Below are 22114 nucleotides of genomic sequence, written 5' to 3'. Positions count from 1 at the left end.
ACTGCCAACATCACAGACAAATCATCACTAGTAAACGGCATAAAAAGAAGTTTCTCGCCTGAGTCATTCACCCTTGGCTCCAGCAAGTAAATCTGCTTTGTTCACAGTGGTGAACAGCTACAATCCACAAAAATAACCCCTCTCCCCTTCTTCAAAACTGGTATCACATACTTCAGAAAGCAGTAAGAGTTATCAAAATAAAATCTGAAATTATGAACATTAACCTTGCCCACTAAATTAACATTAGCAAATGAGCCACTGAAACTGTGCAAACTCCATCCCCAGACAGAATGTTCTGTATCTTCGCCCCCTGCAGATATTTGAACATCCTCCTCAACTCTGTTTAACACCTTTTTTATTAAAAGCAAAAAGCAGCTCTGTTGCTGAATACTCCCTGCCAAGTTCATTATTTGATTGAGAAAGTTTCAAGGTAAACCCAGAGCCTTCCTCAATTTCACAGAATTTTATCCATCACTATTCAGCTTCACTCCACCTAAACACACACTCTTGCTCTTCTGTGACATCCCAGCAAACGCCACTGAGGTGATATGACCGAGTCCCATGTTTTGTGGACATTCTGTTCAAACAGAAGTCAGAGGACTTATCTGTACCCATTTACCTTGTTTATTCTGGCTTCAATTTCAATACATTACTATTCTACTGGGAACTATTATAGCAGTAATAATTTGCTTTGATCTTGGAATTTCAAAGCACCAGCCAAACATCAGTAAACTCAGCCTCATTTTACAGATGGGTAAACTGAGACAGAGGCTGGCAGATACAGTGACTGCTGCAGGTGCCCTTCCCCTGTTTTAGCACAAAACAGGATACTGCCTCCGAGAATCACTTCAGTCCTCCCGAGCCACGCCAACTTTTCCAAAGCAACATCTTACACTTCTCTGAGAAACAAGAGATCCTTCCTCGCTATTATTAAATTGTCACCTAATTGAAATGAATCCTGAAAAGCGGAATGGATCCTATTTTTAGGATGCATGCGTACAGAGTACATTCAAACACAGTGTATTTACCTCTTCTCCAGGCTCAATCTCTTTAACGGCTCTGACTTCAGCCAAGGTCCCCTTGTAAGTTACAATCACATTTGGGCAGCAGCTATGGTTCATCAATGCAACACTGTAAAAGTAGAAAAGTTAATCTTTTTTCCCCCCCCACCACCAAAAGCAACAGGCAAAAAGTTAAGCACCACTTCACAAAACACATCAGCCTGAAAGAGCCAGGCTCTCTCTGTAAGCTGTTTTTATTCTGAGGCTTAACATGAAGGTAACCTTGGGAAAATCTGTTGTACTGTTACTTATTCTAATGATATGGAGAATGGCTGTACTAATGAATCATTACAATTTTTAAATCCTATTATTGCAGGACTAGGCAAGTTATTTTCCATTCTTATAGTGCTATGGGACAGCTGACAGGGTTGTTCACATAGCTTAACTATCAACATCCTATTTAGGTGTATCTATGATAGACTGTTTGCCTCAGAGAAGAAAGAAACACACACATTTAAACTACAGAACACATGCAAAAGAAAAGTAATTTGCTGCATCACAACTTAAGATGGACGTTAAAATTTTAGCTGGTTTCTGTGCAAACATAAACAGCCTCCATATTTGAAGTGGGAGGGAAGATATCTCTGTTAAACAAGCACACAACAACTTGGGACTGCTATCGAAAAGTACTCCCCCTTACTACCAAGCTTGGAGAAAGTGCAACTTGCTGCTTATTTGAGATAAAATTTGTAAAATGTTAATTCTTTCTTTTCCAATCCAGCTAAATAATAATTGTCCCTTCAGTCTTTTCAGCTCACAGCCATAACTGTTAAGTAGAAAAGATCTGGTTCTTGCATGCTGAACATTTAAAAAGGACGGTGCTGGACATGTTTCCAGAACATTAATGCTCTCCTCTCCCCACCATGACCCTGATCCAGGGCATTTTAAAGCCTTAATCAGGGCTAGATCAGGGATATGGACTTCAGACAGACCTGCCTGAAGAAGGAGAATCTGTGAAGCAAGGACTATCTACTACTGTCTGTATGCAGACTTAGCAAAATCAGGTCCTGCTTGAATTGGGCATCTGCAAGTTTCAGATTACTTTGACATAGATAAGATACTAGTAATCTATGCCTCACAAGGAAGTCAACCTAAGCGGACAGTGATAATACTTTCAGTACAGGGCTTGCAGAGAACAGGGGCAGAAGATATCCTCCTTTGCTAGCACATTAAGTGGGGAGGACAGACTTAAAAGGAAGAAATGTTCCTCAGCCTTAAAGAGAGCTGTGCTCCCCCATCCACAAACTGTAGTTAACACCTAACATCTGCAGTTATTTGTGAAGCTAAGAAGCTTGTACATATTTTTTCCACTGTCACAGCAATATAAAGCATTGTAGTTTTTAAAACACCTGAGGAGGCTGAAAGGAATTATGAAAGGGATTTAGTGTTTGCCAAGGAACAAAGGTAGAAGGGATGCTGTTCAGAGAACACCAGGTGAAGGATTATACCCAGCCAAAACAGAAAGTTGTGAATAGAGCAAGTCACCTGCAATCCTTTTCATTTCACTTTGATCATTACATGATGTCCCTGTCCAGAACCTGCTAGCCAAGTAACTGTTTCCTACCAACGTGCATATAATTCACAATCTAAACTTCAAAACAAATTACAAGGGCAATTTTACCAAAATTACCATATTTTTATGAAAAACTGCTGTAAGTCATTGGTCACATTTTATTAGCTAAAGATATTTAAAACAAAACAAATCAAGTGTTCAGTTGAATTTCTTTCACTAGAGATCTAATTCCATACATGTGTAAGAACCTTTGTTTGTTTTTAAATAAGTTAATTTTTTAAAATATCTAAATCAACCTACTCAGGAAATATTGCTGATCCCAAGTGAGAGAGTTCTTCATCTTCAATTGTAAAGCCATTACAGTTAACCTAAGGAAAAAGAGAGATATGCCAGATCAGTTCCTGGTCAGCTAAGTACTCCAACACCCACATGTCACATCCTCATACTTGAAACTCAATTGTAGTAATTTGCTTACAATTTTCTTTCCACCTCACCAGTATTCACAGAGAGCCCTACCCAAAGGTATATGCAGGACACTGAAAACTGACAGTCCTACACTTGCACCTGCTCAGGACACACCACCTCTAGTGGATTGCTCCTCGGAAGGGAAATAGGGCTTGAAAAGCAATAGAAAATGTCAAGGCAAGATCATTGCAAACATGAAGCGAAGCCTGATTATGCAAACAGACTTCAGTTGGCCATGACAAGTAAAGAGCCAAAGCAGAACTATACACTCAAGGAGAAATATGGGGATGAATAGCAGCAAACTCAACCGGGCTGGGGCAGTACAGAGCCTTGATTAGCGCATATGTTAGAGAGACTTGCCACAATAACATCTGTCATCAAGGGCTGCATGTATCAGCTACAGCTAAAGCACATATAAAGAACAAGAAAGGCAGTGAGAAAGACTTGAACCTAATAAAGATATAGAATAGGAGGGGATAGAAAAAGGACAGGGTTTGAGAGGAAGTGCATTGCTAATTTAAACAGACACAAGATCAAAAGGAGCTTGTTCACAAATCCTTCTGACTATTCTCCCTCTTTTATTCTCACTAAGCTCAAGGGAATCTTACAGGAGTTTCAGCTTTGTTTCACATGGTTTGTGTTACTTTAAGTGACCAAAATGCACCTCAATCGAGTACTTCATTCCATTTTCACTGCAAGTCACATACATGCCAACACAAAGAGAACCCTCTCCACATTCACCAACATCTGCCTACAATCATCAAAATGTTCACAGAAGCGCCAGTAAAGCACTAAAGCAACTTCTATCACATGACCAAGTCTAGCTGAAGCTACAATGGCCACATGAACAGGCAATCAAGTACAGCATTTGTTCTGGAAGGGTAAGAGTTGACAACAAATGCTACCAACAATGATATGCCCCACAAGCTAGAATGCAGCTCAGACTGGATTTTAGAAGTATACAAATACTTCCCAAAGCCACTTCTCAGGTATGAACTGTTCAGGATGAGTTCACGATTAAGGGAGGTGTCCTGTTTCTCTGATTCACTCACCAGTATCTTTGCTTGATCTTTATCCTGCTATTTTTAGCAAGGTAGCATCCAAAGGCTCCCTATCTCTCAAGATGAGCATGCTACTGTGCTAGCCAACTTATGAGCATACCTGAACCAAAACCAAAATGTAATTGCTGAATAGAAAAACAATAGGAGGAAAAGATTATATCCACAGCAAGTAAGAACATAAGGCTACACAGCCTGACATGAACAACAGCTTGACGGTTCTGAATCACAGGGAAATATTTAAAAATATGCAGTGAGTTATCATCAACTCCCCTCCACTAAGCCAGAGCCAACTCACTTCTTGAATGCAGCATACCACAAATGACACAAGAGAAAGAACCAGAAGGGATGAGATACCACTGGTTTTACCAGATGAATGCATGACTGAAAGAGGCAACGTGGAGGTAGTAAAGAGAGAACAGTGAAAAACTACAGATGAAGGTTGTTCTCAATAATAGAAAAGAGAATGTGCAAAAGGAGGCACAAAATTATGCAAGGTCTTCAAGAAAAGGATGAGATTCTGGAAACTGAGACAAGGGAGAAACTGTTTGAAGACTATGACAAAGTGAGACTGGAGAGGAAGAGCACCAGTCTCGAGAGCTATGCTCCACAGGGACAAAAATCTTTGCGCCACTCAAAAGGACCACTTACACCTTAGCCATGCTGAGTAAGAAACAACATCAGAAAAGCCCACAGAAAGCAGTGAGCAAGGAGTAAGAAGTATCCAAGTCCAAAACAACTGCCCGGAGCCACAGGGAGAAAGAATGCTGAATGGAGGAGCGAAGTAGCCAACATGAAGCCAGAGAAAATGTCAAAGCAAAACAGAGGAGCAGCAGCATATCCATACTACTTGGTTTTAGGTCAAGTCAACTAATTATTAAGAAACATGTTTGTACATATCAAGTATAGACATGCTTTCCCTTTTTCTAGAAAGATTTATGCTGGGGCTAAAACCTCTAAAGGTTGTAACCTGTAAAATACTTCTGAGGAACATCCAGATGATCTTTGGAGATTGTAGTTCAAAAAATGGCAACGTCCACAATGGCAAACAGTTACTTGACAGTCAGGATGAGCTTAAGGTGACACCTAAGCATGACATTATATATCTACAGAGGAGACCAGATAAACTTCAGATCTGGGAGTCAGCAGTTCACAGAAGTCTGCTAAAGTACTATGATCTAGTGGAGCTGGTCCAGGACAGCACATGAAGCGAAAGTCATTCTAGCCAAAATAATGAAATCTTTGGGGATTCTGGCTACTTTAACAAAAACATTCAGAAACGCCACAAGAAACTGGATGTACCGATCTCTTTAAAGTATCCCTCTGGCAAATATAAATTGTAAAGTCTTCAAAACACAAAAAAATTTTCACTGAAGGGAAAGGTATAATTAGAAGCAACACACAATGGATGACGAGTAGATGCTAAACATGCTAAAGAATCATTCCCCTACAGAGTAAAAGAATCTCTATATTAAGGAAATAGGAAGTGTGCCTCTTTGTTGGTAGATGCCAAGCTCTACCAACCAGGCTATGCCATCTCAGCTTTCATCACATCAGTTAACATTTGCGCTCGTCTCAAAAAAATTAAATGTCTGAGTAAGAAGTTTAAAACTAGCTTATTTTGAAGTACAGGAGGAAAAAGAAGAAAATGGATCTTTCAGTATTCCACTGGTGTTATTCCATCCACTAAAATACATTCAATTCAGATGTGTATGAAAAGCAGGTGAGAAAAAAAAGAGGTGACACATTTCAGAAGTTATCTAACAAGACATCCTGCCTTTCCTTCATCTCTCCAGATGACCAAACTACCTGACTGCATTTAAAAGCCACACACCAGATAAAAGTTTCTGACTGCTCTTTCTACTTCTCTGAAGTTTACTCCCTGTGAAGGCCAAACACAATGAGGACCTGACCAGCAAGGATTTCCACAAGTTTGAAGCCTGAACGAAGGATTTTGCCTCTGCAGGGTCTCAGACCAGCAGCCTTCCATGTAAGTCTACAGCAGCTGCACTATGCTTGGCCCACAAGAAGCCTAACTTTGACAGAGTCTAATAAAGGCTGTTTGCCTTTTCTTCAGCGTTTGAGAAGCACCTCATAGAAAGTCTGCAGACAAATCTCTCTCCCCTCACTACTGAAATGGGGCACGTCCAGCCACTTCTGCTCAAGGAAGTAGATCTTCTCTATCAAGCACACTCAGCTCTCCCTAAGATAAGCAAAGAGCTTACCACTTCCTTTGCCATTCACACCTTCCCCTTTCACAAAGGCTAAACTCCTACAGCACCAATCACCTAAGCAGGCTGTGTGCTAGCCAACTTACTTGTGCAAAGAGAACTACAAGGTCAGCATTGTCAGGGTACTCCAAGTGCTTTGAGTAAAAGTGATGAAGAGCAGCAATGTCGTTCTGAATCAGCTCTCTCTTTTCATTGTCTAGTTTGTCAAGGTCTGTGGACAAAGAATACATTCCATTTCAGTAACAGGAACACTTCCCCATGAACTGCAGCTAGACTTACATTAGAACAGGCCTGGACTTAAACAGAAACCCCTCAAGGAACAGCTGCTTGGAAGTACTGCAAGAAGTGTCTGTTCTTCCATAAATGTAATGCTGCTCCTGCCAAAGCCACACGTGCGCTACAAGAACATGCAAGATTAAAAAGCATTTTCTAACATATTTACATTAGCAGGTAATGGGACACAGATTTCCCTTTTATGGGAAAAAGGGTTACAGTATTTAATGTGGCTTTGTTAGCCTATCAAACAGGCCAGCCAGCCCTGGCCCTTTAGAAGCCTATCAACTGTGGGTAGCTATGATCAGCTCTGTAACATGACCTACAAGCTACCTGGTCCCATCTACAGTGGTATGAAGTCACACTCAACATCACACTTCTTAAAACATGCTTCACACAGTGAAACTTCCTCCTATTGTTGGTTTGTAATTCTTACCAATACAAACCAGCCCAGACTCCTGCTAAGGAAGGCTGCTTATCCCTGCTTTTAAAAGAGCAGTCTTTCCCAGCACAGAGGCCTTAACTATTCGTGGCCACATGTGATGGGGACCTAGCAATGGTTGACAACAATGCTGGGGTTAGTCACCAGGGGTTCCCTTTGCAGCAAGAGGAGGATAACCTGAGGGTGCCCAGGACTGTAATCCACCTGACCTACTGCAGGCACCTGTTTCAGGAGGTAACAAACAGTGCTTGAGAATGCCTGTGTCTCCATGGGCTGGGGGGTGACCATCAACAGAGGTGTGTTTAACGGGCAGGTATCTGAGAATAACAGGAGACAGCACAAACATCATCAGAAACGTCCTGGCACACCTGCCAAGCGCACTCCCTTATGGGCTTGTTCAGAGATTACCCTCAGGCCCATGACAGGTTCTAGCCAAACCTGTGGCCACTGAACCTTTTCCTGCCTGGTCCACGCAGAGCAAGCTAGATATTGACCATATACTCCTGGTTCCTTCTCTCTCCTCAAGAGCAGAGTGTTAGAAACTTTCTTCCTAATACTCTCGCTCACAGTGGCAGTGTCACCAGCTCTCTCCTCTCCAAGAGAGCCAGCAACTCATCAGTTTCCCCTCTCCAACTCAACAGTGGAGAGGAAAACATGCAGGAAGAGAAAAGGCTGCACAGCAGCAGAAGGGGGAAATTATTTCTAAGAGCAGATGTGAATGACAGGGGAACCACAAAAAATACTGAGGAAAGTGAAATGGGACTATTTGATGAGAACTAGGACAAATAAGAAAGAAGAAATTTTGAGCTTCCAACTGAGAGCCAGGTGCCTTTTCCACTCCTGTGCAGAGTGTTGCAAAGCGTAAGGCAACTGCTGAACACAACAAAGGTGTGCTAAGAGATGAGGAGAGTCAAGAAGGCAGAAGAACGGGTGTTCTTACTAACAAAACAAGGGCTCCTAGAGGACAAGGGGGACATTGCAACAGTAAAAAAATTTCAGCCTTTTAGCTCTCGAATTAATAAATTATTGAAGACAAGCTGCGATGCAAAATATACAGGAATTACTTCAGCACCTACACATCCTCCTCAACCTCAATCCTACTAACCTACCTGTAAAAATTATCCTTGCCTTAGGCAAAGTCAAGTGTTGGCATTTTTCCCCCTTATTTCCCCAGTTGTCTCAACAGCTGCGACAGAAGCTTTTGCTCAGGAAGCAAGTAAAACTGTGATCTTGCTGTGTTTGGTTACTCTGCTACCTCAAGTCCTAGCAATGACTGCATTTATTCAAGCATTTTATAAGGGTTTTGGAAGCCATCGGAGTGAGAAATGAGAATATACAAACCTATCGTCTCCTTGTATATTAGCCCCAGCAGCAAGAAAGAGAAACGACAGACCAGTGAACACTGCCAGGATGGTTACTAGTCCCCTAGTTCCTCACTTTCTAACTCTGTCTCGTCGGACACAAAGAGTAGCCTTCCAGTTAAAAGCAAGCTATTGCCTCATCTCCTTCCTTGGATTATTTTGGAGCATTCAGGACATGGAATTTCAACACAATCATATATAACATGTCAGATTTGACTGGCAGTGACAGATACTGAAGCACAGTCCAGAGGGTTCTGCAATTAGCCCCTTAGTCACTGTCACCATCAAGCAACTGTGCTGTCTCTGATTTTATGCCTCCTGGTAACAAATACCAGCTATTTTAATTTTACAACATTACAATTCTCAAAAGACACTAGAGTACCAGAAAAGCCATGAGATAGATGTATGCTACATAATTAATTCTGTCTAGATTTTCACCCATTTCACATCCCCGACAAGCAGCCAAGAAAAAAAAGAGAGAAAGAAAGAAGAGCACTGCACTTTCAAAAAACGAGGAACCACAATTCTCTTTGTTTAATCCCTTCCTCCAACAGGAGTGAGATGCCCTGAAAGGTTTTGATGGAGGGGGCCAGGGGGAAGCAAATCATTAATATAAATAACTGCCTTTGTTTACCTGCAAGCCTTTTTTACTTACGTGATTCAAACTCTTTTACAGCAAGCAGCTTCTCCGACTGTGTTCTTTCAGGGTGAGTTTTCTAGCAACAAGGGGGAAAAAAAACCAAAGAAAGTATTTTAACGTTTTAAGTTGGCAGTTTTGCCTACTCACTCATAAGATGGGAACTCCTACCTTTAAAACAAACCCAAATCCACACTGTATGGAATTTATAGAAGTTGATGAACAGCAATGAGTTAAACTGACTGCCCTTAGTAAAGCCATAGAAATATTCTCTTCACACCAAATTAGAGAGCTGAAGATTAACTCCTATCAAATTTATATACATAAACTGAACAGTATTTTAAATATGTCATTTGCTTTGTTCTAGACACCCAGAAAGCTGCTAACAATAGCAAGCAGGCAGGAGACAGGCTTCGCTTTGAGGAAAGTGAATAAACTGACTGTTGACAGAGTTCAAAAGCAATGCTCCATTGTTGGCCTAAGGCCACTTCTTTGTAATCTTGGCCATTAAATATGGCTTTGCAGGTGGCCCAGCAGCTGAGGTTCAGGGACTATGGTTTGCATATTTAGCTTTTATATGACATGTAGAGTTCTCCCCCCTCCCTGTAAGCAATAAAAGCACAAATTTATTCCAATGACTTTTTGTCATTAAACATTCGATTTTGTTTGTGGATCACCACTAAACCACGCTTTAATTAAGTCACACACACATACATTCACACAGACATCTACACACACAGCAAGTATTGCAGCTACCTTCCCAGCAGGCCACCAAAATCCTCACTACATACAGTATCCAGGTTGCCCTTGTCACATAAGCAGACCTCAATCACACAAATATGCTTCAAAGAGGATTTGTTTTTGCAGAAAGAGTTTAGAGCTCTACAAAGATACACAGCATAATAACCTTGAAACTCATGAATCCCGTCCCCTCCCTTAAGCACTTGTGTTATCCTCAGTATCCATTTAGTTAGGGAACACTGAAATAGAGGTTGACATTGCAATCTTATTTCCTTACTAATAATATCCCTTTCCTCCAAAGACCAAGATCTGGAGATTTCTCTCTCAATCTGTTTTTCACCAGTTAACTCCAGTAATCGTAAACATTTATATCTGAGTATCTCAGAGGTGTTCTTGACTCACAAATGTACCGGAGTTATATGCTACATTATGCTATACAGATATAGCTGAAAAATAGTACAACAGGCAACTGCTTTATAGAGATGCCAGTGCCTGCAGACAGGTAACACTAGGAACATTCCTCAGAATCTAACCACATACACAAGTCAATTCTTCTTTCTTCTTCATCAACGTGGCCTTGGTGCTAGCCCACATATGTAACCAAGAGTGGACCAATCTACTAGAACGAAGGCTGAAACACCATTCACATTGCAAAACTATCAATAAACTTTTCCAGACTCTGTTCAACGGTACTCTTGGCTATAAGTTATAGCTACACAGCTTAAAACTTCACTAGCCTTTCGCAATCTTCCCCCAAACATCTCCAGCTGGACTACAATGGCCCTCACACTGCTGGAGTGGTCTGATGGTCAGTTCGTTCAGCTGCTCATGCTCTCTTACTACACCCGCCCGTACACAGGAAGCTAGTATGTATGTGCTTTGCAGGGACGGTTACTGTCGGTCAGTTTTCATTTTCCTGCCTTCCCTGGCACCCAGAATAGGAAGACACCTCCCAAGTCTAGCCTCCTGCTCACCTGTTTGGCAAGGATCCTCGCTGTTAACCTCACAGTCTCCGAGGGATTCCAGTTCTGCCCAAAAGCGCACATGGCAGAACATTCTAGCTTGTGCATTGGCCAGTCTTCCTTCTGAAAAATGTAGAAAACTATTAAAAAAAAAATAAGCCATGAAGATAAAGTGATGAAAAAGAGGATGCAGTAAGTCCTGCCAGATCCTAGAGGTCAAGAGAAATGTGTTTCCTTTAAAAAAAATAAGATGACGCTCACTAAATCTGAACAAAAGCTTGAGTCACATTTAAGGGGTACAGTTATCCTGCTTTTTTCAAATAAATTCACAAGGGATGAGTTCAGGTCAGAACATCTTCATTTATTCAATGGAAAAAAAATAAATTATGAAGAAGCAAACAGACAACATGATTTATAAATCACCAGTTCTTCTTGTTCAGATCAAGCACGTGCAGACAGAGTAGGTCTGAGACTGATGGCTTTATTGGGTTCATTTCCATTTAATACTTTGGCCCCTCATTATGAGACAACCCTGGTGTAATCAGGAGTAACGTGTCTGAAGTCAATGGATTCGCAATCACTGTAAGAATCAGCATATGTATGGTCAAAACCAGTCCTACTGAATAGAATAGGGTTTTTTGCTTAAATGTTGTAGAGTACAACTAGGCAATGAAAACACACTAATAAAGACAAACACATTTTAGTTAAGCATATAGCATATTCCTAGCTCAACATACAATAACACTTGGAGTGATGGCACAAGCCACTGGCTTTTGGCACTCTACCAATTTCCTCCACGGCAACAGAATCTTTCAAAGATGAGCACAGAATCACTGATTAACACTCTGCACTGGCACACAGAGCCTGGCATGGGCTGTCCTCAGACTACATCAAATTTGGTTTTATTTATTTATTCAAACATGGAAATATTCTTATTTCTATATTCAAGCAATGCATTATTATTTATTTCTTTATCTTATCCGAGACACACATTTATAGCACTGTGTTAGAACAGACTTACAGTGTTCTGCCTGTATAGGGAGCACCAAGTTTTGGTTTTAGACCAGATTTAAAGTGGTAGAAAACAGCAGGAGAAGAAAGAAATAACAACAAATCTCACAAATTTATAATTGATTGAAAGTAAAAATTTTAAAAACTTTTTGTAGCCTCCAGAAAGTTCTTAATTCCCCTTGCTGTGATTCACCCACTGTCACAGCCTGTATTAGCCCACTCCAAAAAAAAATTTAAAATAATTGATTTTTAATTATTTTTTTTAAACACAGCCCATGATAGTGACTGAGTGACAGGAACAAAAGAAACACAGTTTCCCTCGGCTGCCTAACCACCGATGGCAAAAGTCATTTGAGACACCACAGGCTATCTAAAACACCTACATAGGACCAGTAGATATGATACAGGTCTACTGAGAGATGCACTCCTTGTGGGAGCTACAGCTATAGGCCACATCGGACAACCCAAGGCACCTCAAACAGCCAGCCAAATCAGGACCCCCAGCATCCACCGATTTACAGGTTTTGCAGATCAAAGCAAAAGCTGAGATCACTAATTTCAGAGTTAGTACACCAAAAATTGTTCCATTGAGAATAGCCGTTTTAATTGCCCTGGTTACGGACAGCTTTAAGATTTTATTAGGAAAAGAAAGATGAACACCTGACCCAGCCTCACGTAGGATTTGACGCACTGCAACACTGCAAGGGTATTCAGCCCCTCACAAAGTCAACTTCATTATCCTTGATATCTCAGTATGGTACTTCCAAAAAAACCCACATCCAGGCTGCTTGAAATAAGCTCCAGTGTAAATGTTCTAAGAGGATGCAGCAATACAGACCAGGAGAACCAAAATAGTATATTACAGTGTAACCATGTCACGTAAAATTGCACTCTCAACTCTCCTACAGCTGTCACACTATAAAATGCATCCCTGGAGAGGCCTGTTTCCTATGTACGGCCCAAGACCTTTTTCTGGAAAATTCTCAATAGCCTTTGCTTAGGAATCCACAGGCTAAAGGCTAAGAGGGACAGAAGGAGAGCTCACCTCTCAACACCCACAACACCCACCAACTTCAGTGTGATTGCTGGGTATGGAAGAAGGGAAGGCGCAGAACCTGAAGTTTTGTAGGACCCGCACCCATACACACCAGTTAAATAAACAAGAGAGATTACTCGATAACAAAAAAAAAAAAAAAGCAAAATCACGTGCTTGTCTCAAACCAGTGTTTTTAAAAATCCCTTTGTTCCCTTTATTCTTTACACATCGTTAATTAAAATCTTTCCCCAGGCAGAATCATACTGAGTTATATGAACTAGTAGGGAGGTTAAAGGGACAAGATACGGCTGAATTGTGCAAAATGAGATAAAAGCCTGAAACACCACAAGAAGAGAGAGTGCTGATGACTGAGTAATACCTGGGATGGAAACACTGTGACAGCAGCTTTCCTTGCGATCACAGCAGGGCTGTATTTTGCATTCTTTTCCACATTTTTCTCTACGTAGTTTGAATTATAACAGGTAGCATTGTTCTAGTTGAATCCCTAATGCTACATTAATGATATTTTCTTCCTATTTTCATCCACAGTATTTTTCCCTTCATTTAGCAGTGAGTGACAACATTTCTGGAAGGGAAGTTCTTTAAAGCTTATGCTTTTCACATCAAAGCATGGAAACAATCTTCTCCACCAAGTTCTTCAAAATTATTCCACCGTCCAGGACTACTGGATTAATTCCCAGGACAGTGTCATATAGCTCAGCATAAAGAAAAAAAAAAACAAAAAAACAAAACCCAACCCACAAAACCAAAATGTAATACCCCCAAACACATAGCCAAAAGTCCAAACAAATGTCCTCGGACCTCCTTCCTCACAAGAACTTTTTCAATAGGATGTAAAATTTCTGTTGTATTTCATTTGATCAAAAAGAATCACACACAAATACCAAGCAGAAATACTGAGCAAGCCAGCACAGAGGTTTAGCCCACTTCTTCAAAAGCCTGAGGCCTAATTATGCTCAAATGGCATCCAACTCTAATCAAATTTCAGTGAGGCAATTTCTAATGTCTGATGTTATTCAGTACAGTTCTCTGACACAGTCCTTCACCAAGCAGTGAAGAAAGAGTTTCACGCATCTTCAGACCCACCCTTCCCTACCATCATTTACCAAATGCAGGACCATAGAGGGTACTTGATTTCCACAGGTTCATGTTAAAAAGGTTCACAGGAGACATTTATCAAAGAAAGTTACGTGGAGAAAGTTTTTGGATAGGGGGGCAGACACTTCCCCGAGGCAATCTTAAGCAGGGTCTTGCAGCATCAGGTTCATCCTGGGCAGAATCATTACAGCAAGAATTTTGTATTTTTTCTAAGGCTCACCAAAAAGGAGTGGGAAATTTCTACAAGGTCCTATTTAAAACACGTCTGCTTGATGCTAATTCCAGGTCTACAACTACATTTACAAGTTTACTAAGCTGGTTAAAAATGTGTTTTCCTTACTCTAGAAATACCACCTACAGGTCTCTTTAAGGTGACATGTTCAGAAAAAAACATAAATATTTTGTTTGAAACATATTTCAGCCATGGAAAGTCATGACAAAAACATCTCTTCCTGCACTTTGGCCAGTTGATCTCCACTCTGTCTGGGATAAATAATAGCTATGTGTAATAACAGAAAGAGGAGCTCCAGTAGCTGGTTCAAGTTCACCAGTTCCACAATTGCAACCACATAACCCTCTTAAAACATTTCTCTTCAGAGTGTTTCAGCAGCTAATTTCGGAGGAGAAAAAATGAGTGCAGGTCTCCTGCTGTTTGACTAAAATTATTATAATTTAAGAAGTCAAGACCCGAACAGCTGCAGATGGGGTCCGAAAGCCACTGTTACAATAACAGCCCTGTGCTTCAAGAAGGCAACAGTGGAGAGCAGAACAGTATGAATAAACTGGAAACCTCAAACCCTTTTAAAAGGAGAACTGAATTAGGGGATGGGAAAAGAAAGACACAGCAAACCCAGGCTAGATTCTACTAACCCACAAAACATTCAAGGCAACAAGGACAGGCAGCGAAGACAACTTCCACTTTCACATGCCCCACATCTGAGACTGAACCTATGCCTATGAAAACATCCAGCTTAGTACAGGTCAAATTTAAGGTTATCTATCTTAAAAGCAAAATAGTAGACCAAAATAGGCAAAAGACACCTTAGCACTAAGGAAACTCTGCCAGGGTCAGCGTGTGCGCATATGTGTGTGTATAGAGAGTGCCCTAAACAAACCAGCCACTGTATCACTGCAATACTTTTGTCTTCCCGAGTTAAGTCCCTCATACTACAGTGTGACACCACCTTTCCGTGCAACCAGGGCAAAGAAATTACACTGCAAAGCAGGACTTGGTCAATGCATCAAACACCTGGCCATATGGCAAGAGATGCACTTTTTTACCACCTGGGGGATCAGCTGTATCTTTTAGTACCTATACCCCATCTGCAAAATCAGAAATGCGATGAAGGCGGCTGTGAGGCTTCATTCATTAAATGCTTGGAAGTATTTTAAGAACCTCAAAACAAGGATATTATATGGCTCAACAGAGTGGGAAACACATGCAGCATCATTAACTTCACTTTCAATAACCACGTTATTCTGAAAGAGAAAAAAAATATCTCATTTAACCGAAGCGCACTAGAGGATGATGTCTGCAGTTATAAAATCCCTAATTCTGAAAAGGACATCCAAAAAAAGTGTTCCCTGCTGCACACTTTGGCACCCTTCTCTTGTCTCCTTCTGATCCATCTCTCCCTATCACTAGGGAGAATTCCCATGAACTGTGGTATAGCAGGTCTTTAAGTAAAAGAGTAAGCTCAAAAAATTTGGTTTTCAATCCCATATAGTATATTTCACATGATGAACAGTTGTCAAACTGAATTATATGGAGTAACAAGGTACTAACCAACATCTGAAATCATACCATGTCTTTGTTGAGTACATGTAAATTTTAGCGGAACTGAGCAAAGAAAACAGCGATTTAGAGACAAAATTAACTTAAAAAAATAAAAATCAAATGAACAATGCCATCACAATTCTCAAGTACAGCCCTGCCCCTTTATCAGCATTGCATGAAATCTCACATCCATGGAAGCAAAAGGGACACATTTACCATACATCCTAATGTTACAAGTCCAGTATCAAGGCACAGAAGTCCTTTTTTGCTTTGACAAAGAATTGCTGAACTGCTGAAAAGTGCCTTTGAACAAGACAGGGATGAAGATGCAGTGCAGATTGTCTGTGCAGCACGTACAGTCAGTGGAGACCAGTTTCTAGAGAATATTATGCTTGAAGGTAACTTTGAAAGAATGTCAAAGAATTCAATCTCAGCAACATTCATAAATTTCATTCGACTGACTCAGAAAGGCCCAAAACATGGAAGATAATGTTCTATTAACTAGGGAGTCAAAAGCCATATGCATATCACCAGTAAGAGTGCAGTGCTAGTACCTGGGCTTGTCATACTATTGTCTAGACATCACAACATCTAAAAAATGCCTTTAAATCTAAAGCATCACACTACACACCAACAGGTAAGAAAGATTTTAATTCATTATCAGACAGAAAAGCAGGTTTTCACTGAGCATCATCTCCTGCAGTCTTAAGGACACTCAGTTTGAGCAGTTCAGTTTTTCATTCTTGGAATATGCCTTATTAGAGAAAGAGTAATCCGACCAGCAAGAAAAAAAAAAAATCAAATTAAAAAAGTAACACATATACAAGACTTTACCCGGGGAAAAGAGAGGGGAAAACCTCCTTGTTCTTAAATATGAAAGTATAAACTTTGTAAAGGCTAGAAGCCAGGACACTGAGGGAGGAACTGGAGAAGGGACTTGGAGGTAAAAGCAAGTGACAGTGGATCAACAGAAATAAGCTCTACTACTACACAAATCACTGAGCTTTCCTACTTCAGTAAATCTTAACTGCCTCATAAGCCATTGTGAATTTTATATGGTAAGAGAAGAAACACACAATCTCAGATAAAAGTGATAAACAGCCAGTAAATTGCTTTGTTCAAGTATTTCCTTCCCTCATCTAGTTAAAAGCTTCCTACGAAATAACGTCAGATAGAAACATTTCTTACAAATAAGCATTTCTCATGAATGAATCATGGGTTTCCTCTACACTGCCTTTAAAACTCATCCAGATTTCTCTCAACAGCCTTAAGGATGCTCATACAGTAAGTGTTCTCTTTCTTCCCAGCAACTGCTGGCTGACAGTCTTTCAATATTCTGTGAACTATTGCAAATTTTGCAAAAAACTTGTTTCTTTTAAGCATTTTGAGTCCTCCTGGTGCTTCAAAGCCAAAGGCCATTTGATGCACCCACAATTCACTAAGACACTGTGGGAATGCAAGAACCTGGGGAAGCAACAGAAGGAAAACTAAGGGGAGGCCAGGCTCGCTTTGCAAATTGCACAATGGGAGAATAAGATACATCCTTGCAGTAAAAGCAGTAGCCATCTCCAAAGCACTTGGGAACTGAATAGCACAAACTGCAACATCTCTGTCCAGATAATCATAATGGAGAATAATACTTTGCATGCAACCCACGCACTCAACAGCACACTACCATGTAGGAGAAGGTTTGGATTATTTATAGCTAACACGTAGTCGCATGCCAGACCTTTGGTGACTCAAATCCTTCATGAGCACTGTTCCATACTCCGTGCCCAGCACCACAGACCTTACATAGCTTACGTTATTTAGCTAGCAATCCAGTTGAGTTTTGCACACGTAAACTGAGTAATTCTTCCATGCCAAGCTGACAGCCCACATAGGCTAGATAGATTTTTTTTTTTTTAAAAGGTGCTTATTCTAGTTTGAAGTAAAAATTAAATTAAAACTGCATGCAAATATTTCGGATGTCTTCATATTGCTCTACTTTAGCATACACATATATCCTATTTTCAGGGGCTTTTAAAAAACAAAGTATACTAAAAGAATAAAAGTTGCCAGAAGGAGTGAGTCAGGGAGAAAGCACGGTAGGTTTCAAGCGGTTATGACTACTGTTAGCTGTGGCCACCCAAAATATTTGCAAAGATTCTAAAAAAAAAAAAAAACAAAACCAACAAAACTCCCTTAAGATAGCTATTTAGTGATTTGATTTTTCCATTAGACACAGACACTTACCAGCTTAGCGAGCTAATGTTAAATTATCTGGTTTCTGCTTAAAGAAAGAAGTAATATAGACATAATTAGTGGGCTGACAGGCAGCTCTAATCAAAGTCTCAGTGGTACCAAGCCCTAGAGCTACTGATCTTGAAAGACTCATGCAGACCATGTCCAAATCCTGTAACTGTCGAATGCACAACTACATGGTCAGCATCTGTGGGATGCTGAAACCAATTGGACTACTATTAACCATAGCTACAATTAGAGACTATCAATGCCACACAAACAAAAAAATGGGAGTTCAGTAACAAACACCCACCCTCCTTCCCCTCGTATCTTCAGAAATTGCATTACCGTACCTGACATTCCACATTGCAGTAAAAGGCCTGTTTACATCTTCCACACTTCGACAATCCTTCTTTCCTTAAAAAGAAAACAGAAGTTATTCTATTCTATAAATCTGAATGAAATACAAGTGTATGCTATATCACTTTTTGCACAATGTTTTGCATTTCACGATGAAAAGTGTATTTTCTTCAGAACACTACAACTACAGCTTGAACCTCATCTTCTGATAGCAAACACTATTTTTATTTGTTTAGAGATTCAAAAGCAAGTTTTTCTTAAGAACTGTTATTATGCAAAAGCACTCTGCTGTCCTGATAAATTGCTGGGTTTGGAAACACGTTATTCTGTGCTGTTTGACAGCATCATTTTTTGCCACTATATGATGCATACTGATAACTAACTTTTCTTTGTTTTTCCAAACTTCTCAGTTGCTCTGTATGCTTGCTCACCAACATTAACCCTTTGCTTCTGCTCTGCCAATTCCATTGCTTCTCTGTCTGGCTACAGAAAGCATGACCGTTGGGTGTTTCATGAGCAACTGCCTCCCAACACCAAGAAAACACACTGCATTAATAAATACACTGTTTGATCTTCTGTCACCATATAGCCTCTTACTGTCCCACTAACATCTATTTTGACATCTGCGTATTCTAAGGTGACCTAAGGCTCACACTCTCCTTTTTTAATATTTGTATATATCCCAACACAGGCAACTGCCAAAAGGAAGGTCCTTTTCTGCTTCAAGGTGCATGTGTTGTAGCAGATCCCATCAAAAATAGTGCATGTGTTATCCAACACGTGACATTTTGCTGTGACAGCAATAGGGATCTCTCAGCAGTATTGAATACTTTAAAATGTCTACACACCCTCTCCAGTATAAGTGGCAAAAAACTTGTATTAAACTGAGGTAACTTCATTGGAGTAAAACAAGGGTGAGTGTCCTTGTACAATCTGATAGCGTGCAACACTTCAGAGGTCACTGGCATTCAGAGTCCGTAAAGAGTAGCAAGCCTTGACATCCTCTGATCATTCTTGCAAAGTAGAAGGTGCAACATGAGTCAAGCTAACATCATGACTCTGCTTGCTGATGGTATGTACCTCAAGCACATCTGCATATTTAAATAAAAAATACTATCAGATGCAAATACAATGTTCTAGTCTCATTTTGCCCATTTTACTACAACAGTTTTATGACCACTTAGCTTCTCTTCCCAAGACTCGTGCTGAGCCCACAACATCCCTCCTAACATTCTGCAAGTTCAACAAGCAGGTTCAGAACCTAGTACGTGCTAACTCAGTGCTAATGCAACGGGGCACAGACAAAAAACACGTTTCTGAGCACTGGCAGATCAAGTCACACCACTGAGATCTTTCCTCTTAGTGGAACCTCATCACCCTGGTGTGAAGAGGTTTCAGGCTACCCCACTGTAACTGCTATGATACTACCTTCAGTGCACTCCTTGATCATTATGCTCCTCCAGAGTTCCATGGTAGAAGTTAGCATGGAGAACAAGCAGCATTTATATAGGCTGCTCCTGGAGACAGTCTTTAAAAGCTATTCCATGAGACAACTATTCTCTCTACAATATTACTTCCTATCAGTGGAACATGGAAAGTATTCCTTGGTCCTTTTACAGAGAGAAATCTTCTGAATGTGATAAACAAAACCAGCCAGGTTCCTTGGCACATGGGAATTTGTGGTTAGGCACAAGATAAAAACAAAACAAAAAACTTCAGGGCTAAGAAAAACCACCAGTATGAAGAAGGTGAGAAAAAATCACCTCAGCTCAACAGTTCTTCAAATTAACGGGACTCACTTCACTGACTTCTCTAGTAACTATATTATGTGCTCATATGCAAAAGAGAGGGCTGAATAAAGTGAATAAATCATATAAGTAGATAATGTAATGAGAAAAGAAAAAGGACAAGATCAAGAGAAAAGAGAAGAAAATGAAAAGCGTTAAGTGAGTTAAGATAACAAGACAAGAGATGAAAAGACCTACTAGAGTGCGATAATTATATTCTTCAGTCTGCCTCTCAGTCTACATATGCAAGCAATACTTAAAAAATAGCAAAACAGTTGTTTTCCCTTACCAAGGCAAACACTAACGTTTGCTCCAAGTTATAACCAGGTAAACACTGCAATTCCTCAGTAAGCTGCCAGAAGTCAGAACAGTTCTATACCTTTTAAAAATGTGGTGTGATGTGACATGCCACAGTGTCACATCCACGCCTGATTTTCCAACGATAACCTTAAGCTGCATTTTTTTGTTGTTTTTTTCTACTGCAGCAGCTGATATTGAAAGGTTCACAGCAACCACCGGAATACCCGCAGCAGGCTGAAAACTGCCCTTCCACACAGGCGAGGAGGGCAGATGCTGAGTCCCCAGAAAACACGAACACCCTGCCACCGGCCAGAGCCAGGGGCCGCAAAACATACAGCACCAGGTGGCCCTCGAGTCTGAACGCTCACGGCCACGCGGTAACGAACCTCTCACGCCGTCTGTGCTTTGGTCTAGCAAAAGTAATTTGCCATGCTAAGGTTTCTGACTGAGAAGCAGAAATACAGAGATATTTCTGTATATTTCATTACGGATATAGATATATTCCATCCACACCATGGAAATGCAAAGCGTGAATTAAGCAACTGCAGACCCTTTCTCCCTCGTCAAAATTTCATTAAAATCAGTGAATATTACACTACCACAAAACTAGACGGATCGATGAAACTTGGCATGAGAGCAAAGTTACACACGTGTCTATGTAACTGCCAGAGCACGTGAAGAGCAGAACTTTTTTCTATTCTTTCCCCTGAACTGTTCAGCAAGGAAAACCACTTTGGAGCGAAGAGTTTCCTCACGGCGCTGCCGCCAAAGAACTGCGAGGCGCGGCGGAGGGAAGTTTTGCGGAGAAAGGCCGCGGAGCCGCCCGACGAACCCTCTCCAGGGGGGTGGGGGCTATGCTGCCGCCCGCGGCACTGGCGGCGCCGAGGAGCGGGCCCACTCGCGCAGCAGCGGCCTGCACGCCGCCGCCCGACGCGGCCGGGGGACGCGGGTGGGCCGAGCCGCCGCTGGCTTGGGGCGGGCCGCCGCCGGCCGAACCGCGAGCAGCCGCCCCGGGGCCGGCCCCGCCGCCGCCCGCCGAGCCGCCGCCCCCCGGGCCCGCCCCAGGCCTCCCCCGGCCCTACCTTGCGAAGCAGGCGTCGCAGTGGCTGCCGCGCTCGCTGACGGTCAGCACGGCGGTGTAGGCCGGGCAGCTGAAGAGCAGCTCCCCCACGGCGTAGCGCCGCCGCGCCCGCAGCCCCCGGCCCTTGCCGGCGCTGGCGAACCTCTCCAGGCCGCCCGGCGGCGGCGCCTCCGAGCGCATCCCGCGGCGGGGAAGTGAAGGGGCGCCGGGGCAAGCTTCCGCCCCGCTCCCCTCCCGGCCCGCGTCCGCCGGCACCGGGCGCCCGGGGAGGCCTTGGCCGGGGCTTGCCGGGTCCTAGCGCGCTGCGGGGCGCCGGCGGGCCGCTGCCGCCTGCCCCTGCCCGCCGTGCGGCGCGGGGAGCGCCTCCTCCGGGCGGCGGGGGATTAGCCGGCGGTGACCGGGGAGGGCGGCCGGCGGCGGCTGCGCACCCGGGCAGTCGGCGTCCCGCTGCGGGCGCGGCCCCGCCGGGACTGGCTGGAAGGGGCTGGGGCAGCCTCGGCCCGCTGGGCCCCGATCCCCTGCGCGGGAGACGCGCTGGGAGAGCCCACGGCCCCCTCAGCCCACCCGCCGCGGGCTGGCATCAGGGAGGGGGCCGCGCACACGTGCCTCCCCTCCCGGGCGCGGTGGCGAGAGCCGGCCTCCCCCCAGGTGTCGGGCAGCGAGTGCCCCAGGGAAG

At 42.4% G+C, this 22114-nt stretch overlaps 1 protein-coding gene across 1 annotated transcript in view; it reads right to left on the bottom strand.

Annotated features, from left to right (window-relative positions):
* SMYD2 (SET and MYND domain containing 2) overlaps positions 1 to 21797 on the bottom strand; it is a 30046-nt gene extending 8249 nt beyond the window's left edge. Inside the window, exons 1-7 of the mRNA XM_074897208.1 lie at positions 21440 to 21797; positions 18264 to 18327; positions 10757 to 10867; positions 9060 to 9120; positions 6415 to 6539; positions 2875 to 2942; positions 1029 to 1131 (exon numbers count right to left, since the gene is read on the bottom strand). Of these exons, the coding sequence (XP_074753309.1) occupies positions 1029 to 1131; positions 2875 to 2942; positions 6415 to 6539; positions 9060 to 9120; positions 10757 to 10867; positions 18264 to 18327; positions 21440 to 21618 (711 nt within the window). The 5' untranslated portion in view covers positions 21619 to 21797. The remainder of the gene's footprint in view (positions 1 to 1028; positions 1132 to 2874; positions 2943 to 6414; positions 6540 to 9059; positions 9121 to 10756; positions 10868 to 18263; positions 18328 to 21439) is intronic.
* Between the last annotated feature and the right edge of the window lie 317 nt (positions 21798 to 22114).

The sequence above is a fragment of the Athene noctua genome, chromosome 1 (genome assembly GCF_965140245.1).
Source record: "Athene noctua chromosome 1, bAthNoc1.hap1.1, whole genome shotgun sequence".
Taxonomy (NCBI): Eukaryota; Metazoa; Chordata; class Aves; order Strigiformes; family Strigidae; genus Athene; species Athene noctua.
Note: the sequence above shows the minus strand (reverse complement) of the source record. Positions and strands in the feature narration are given on the sequence as shown.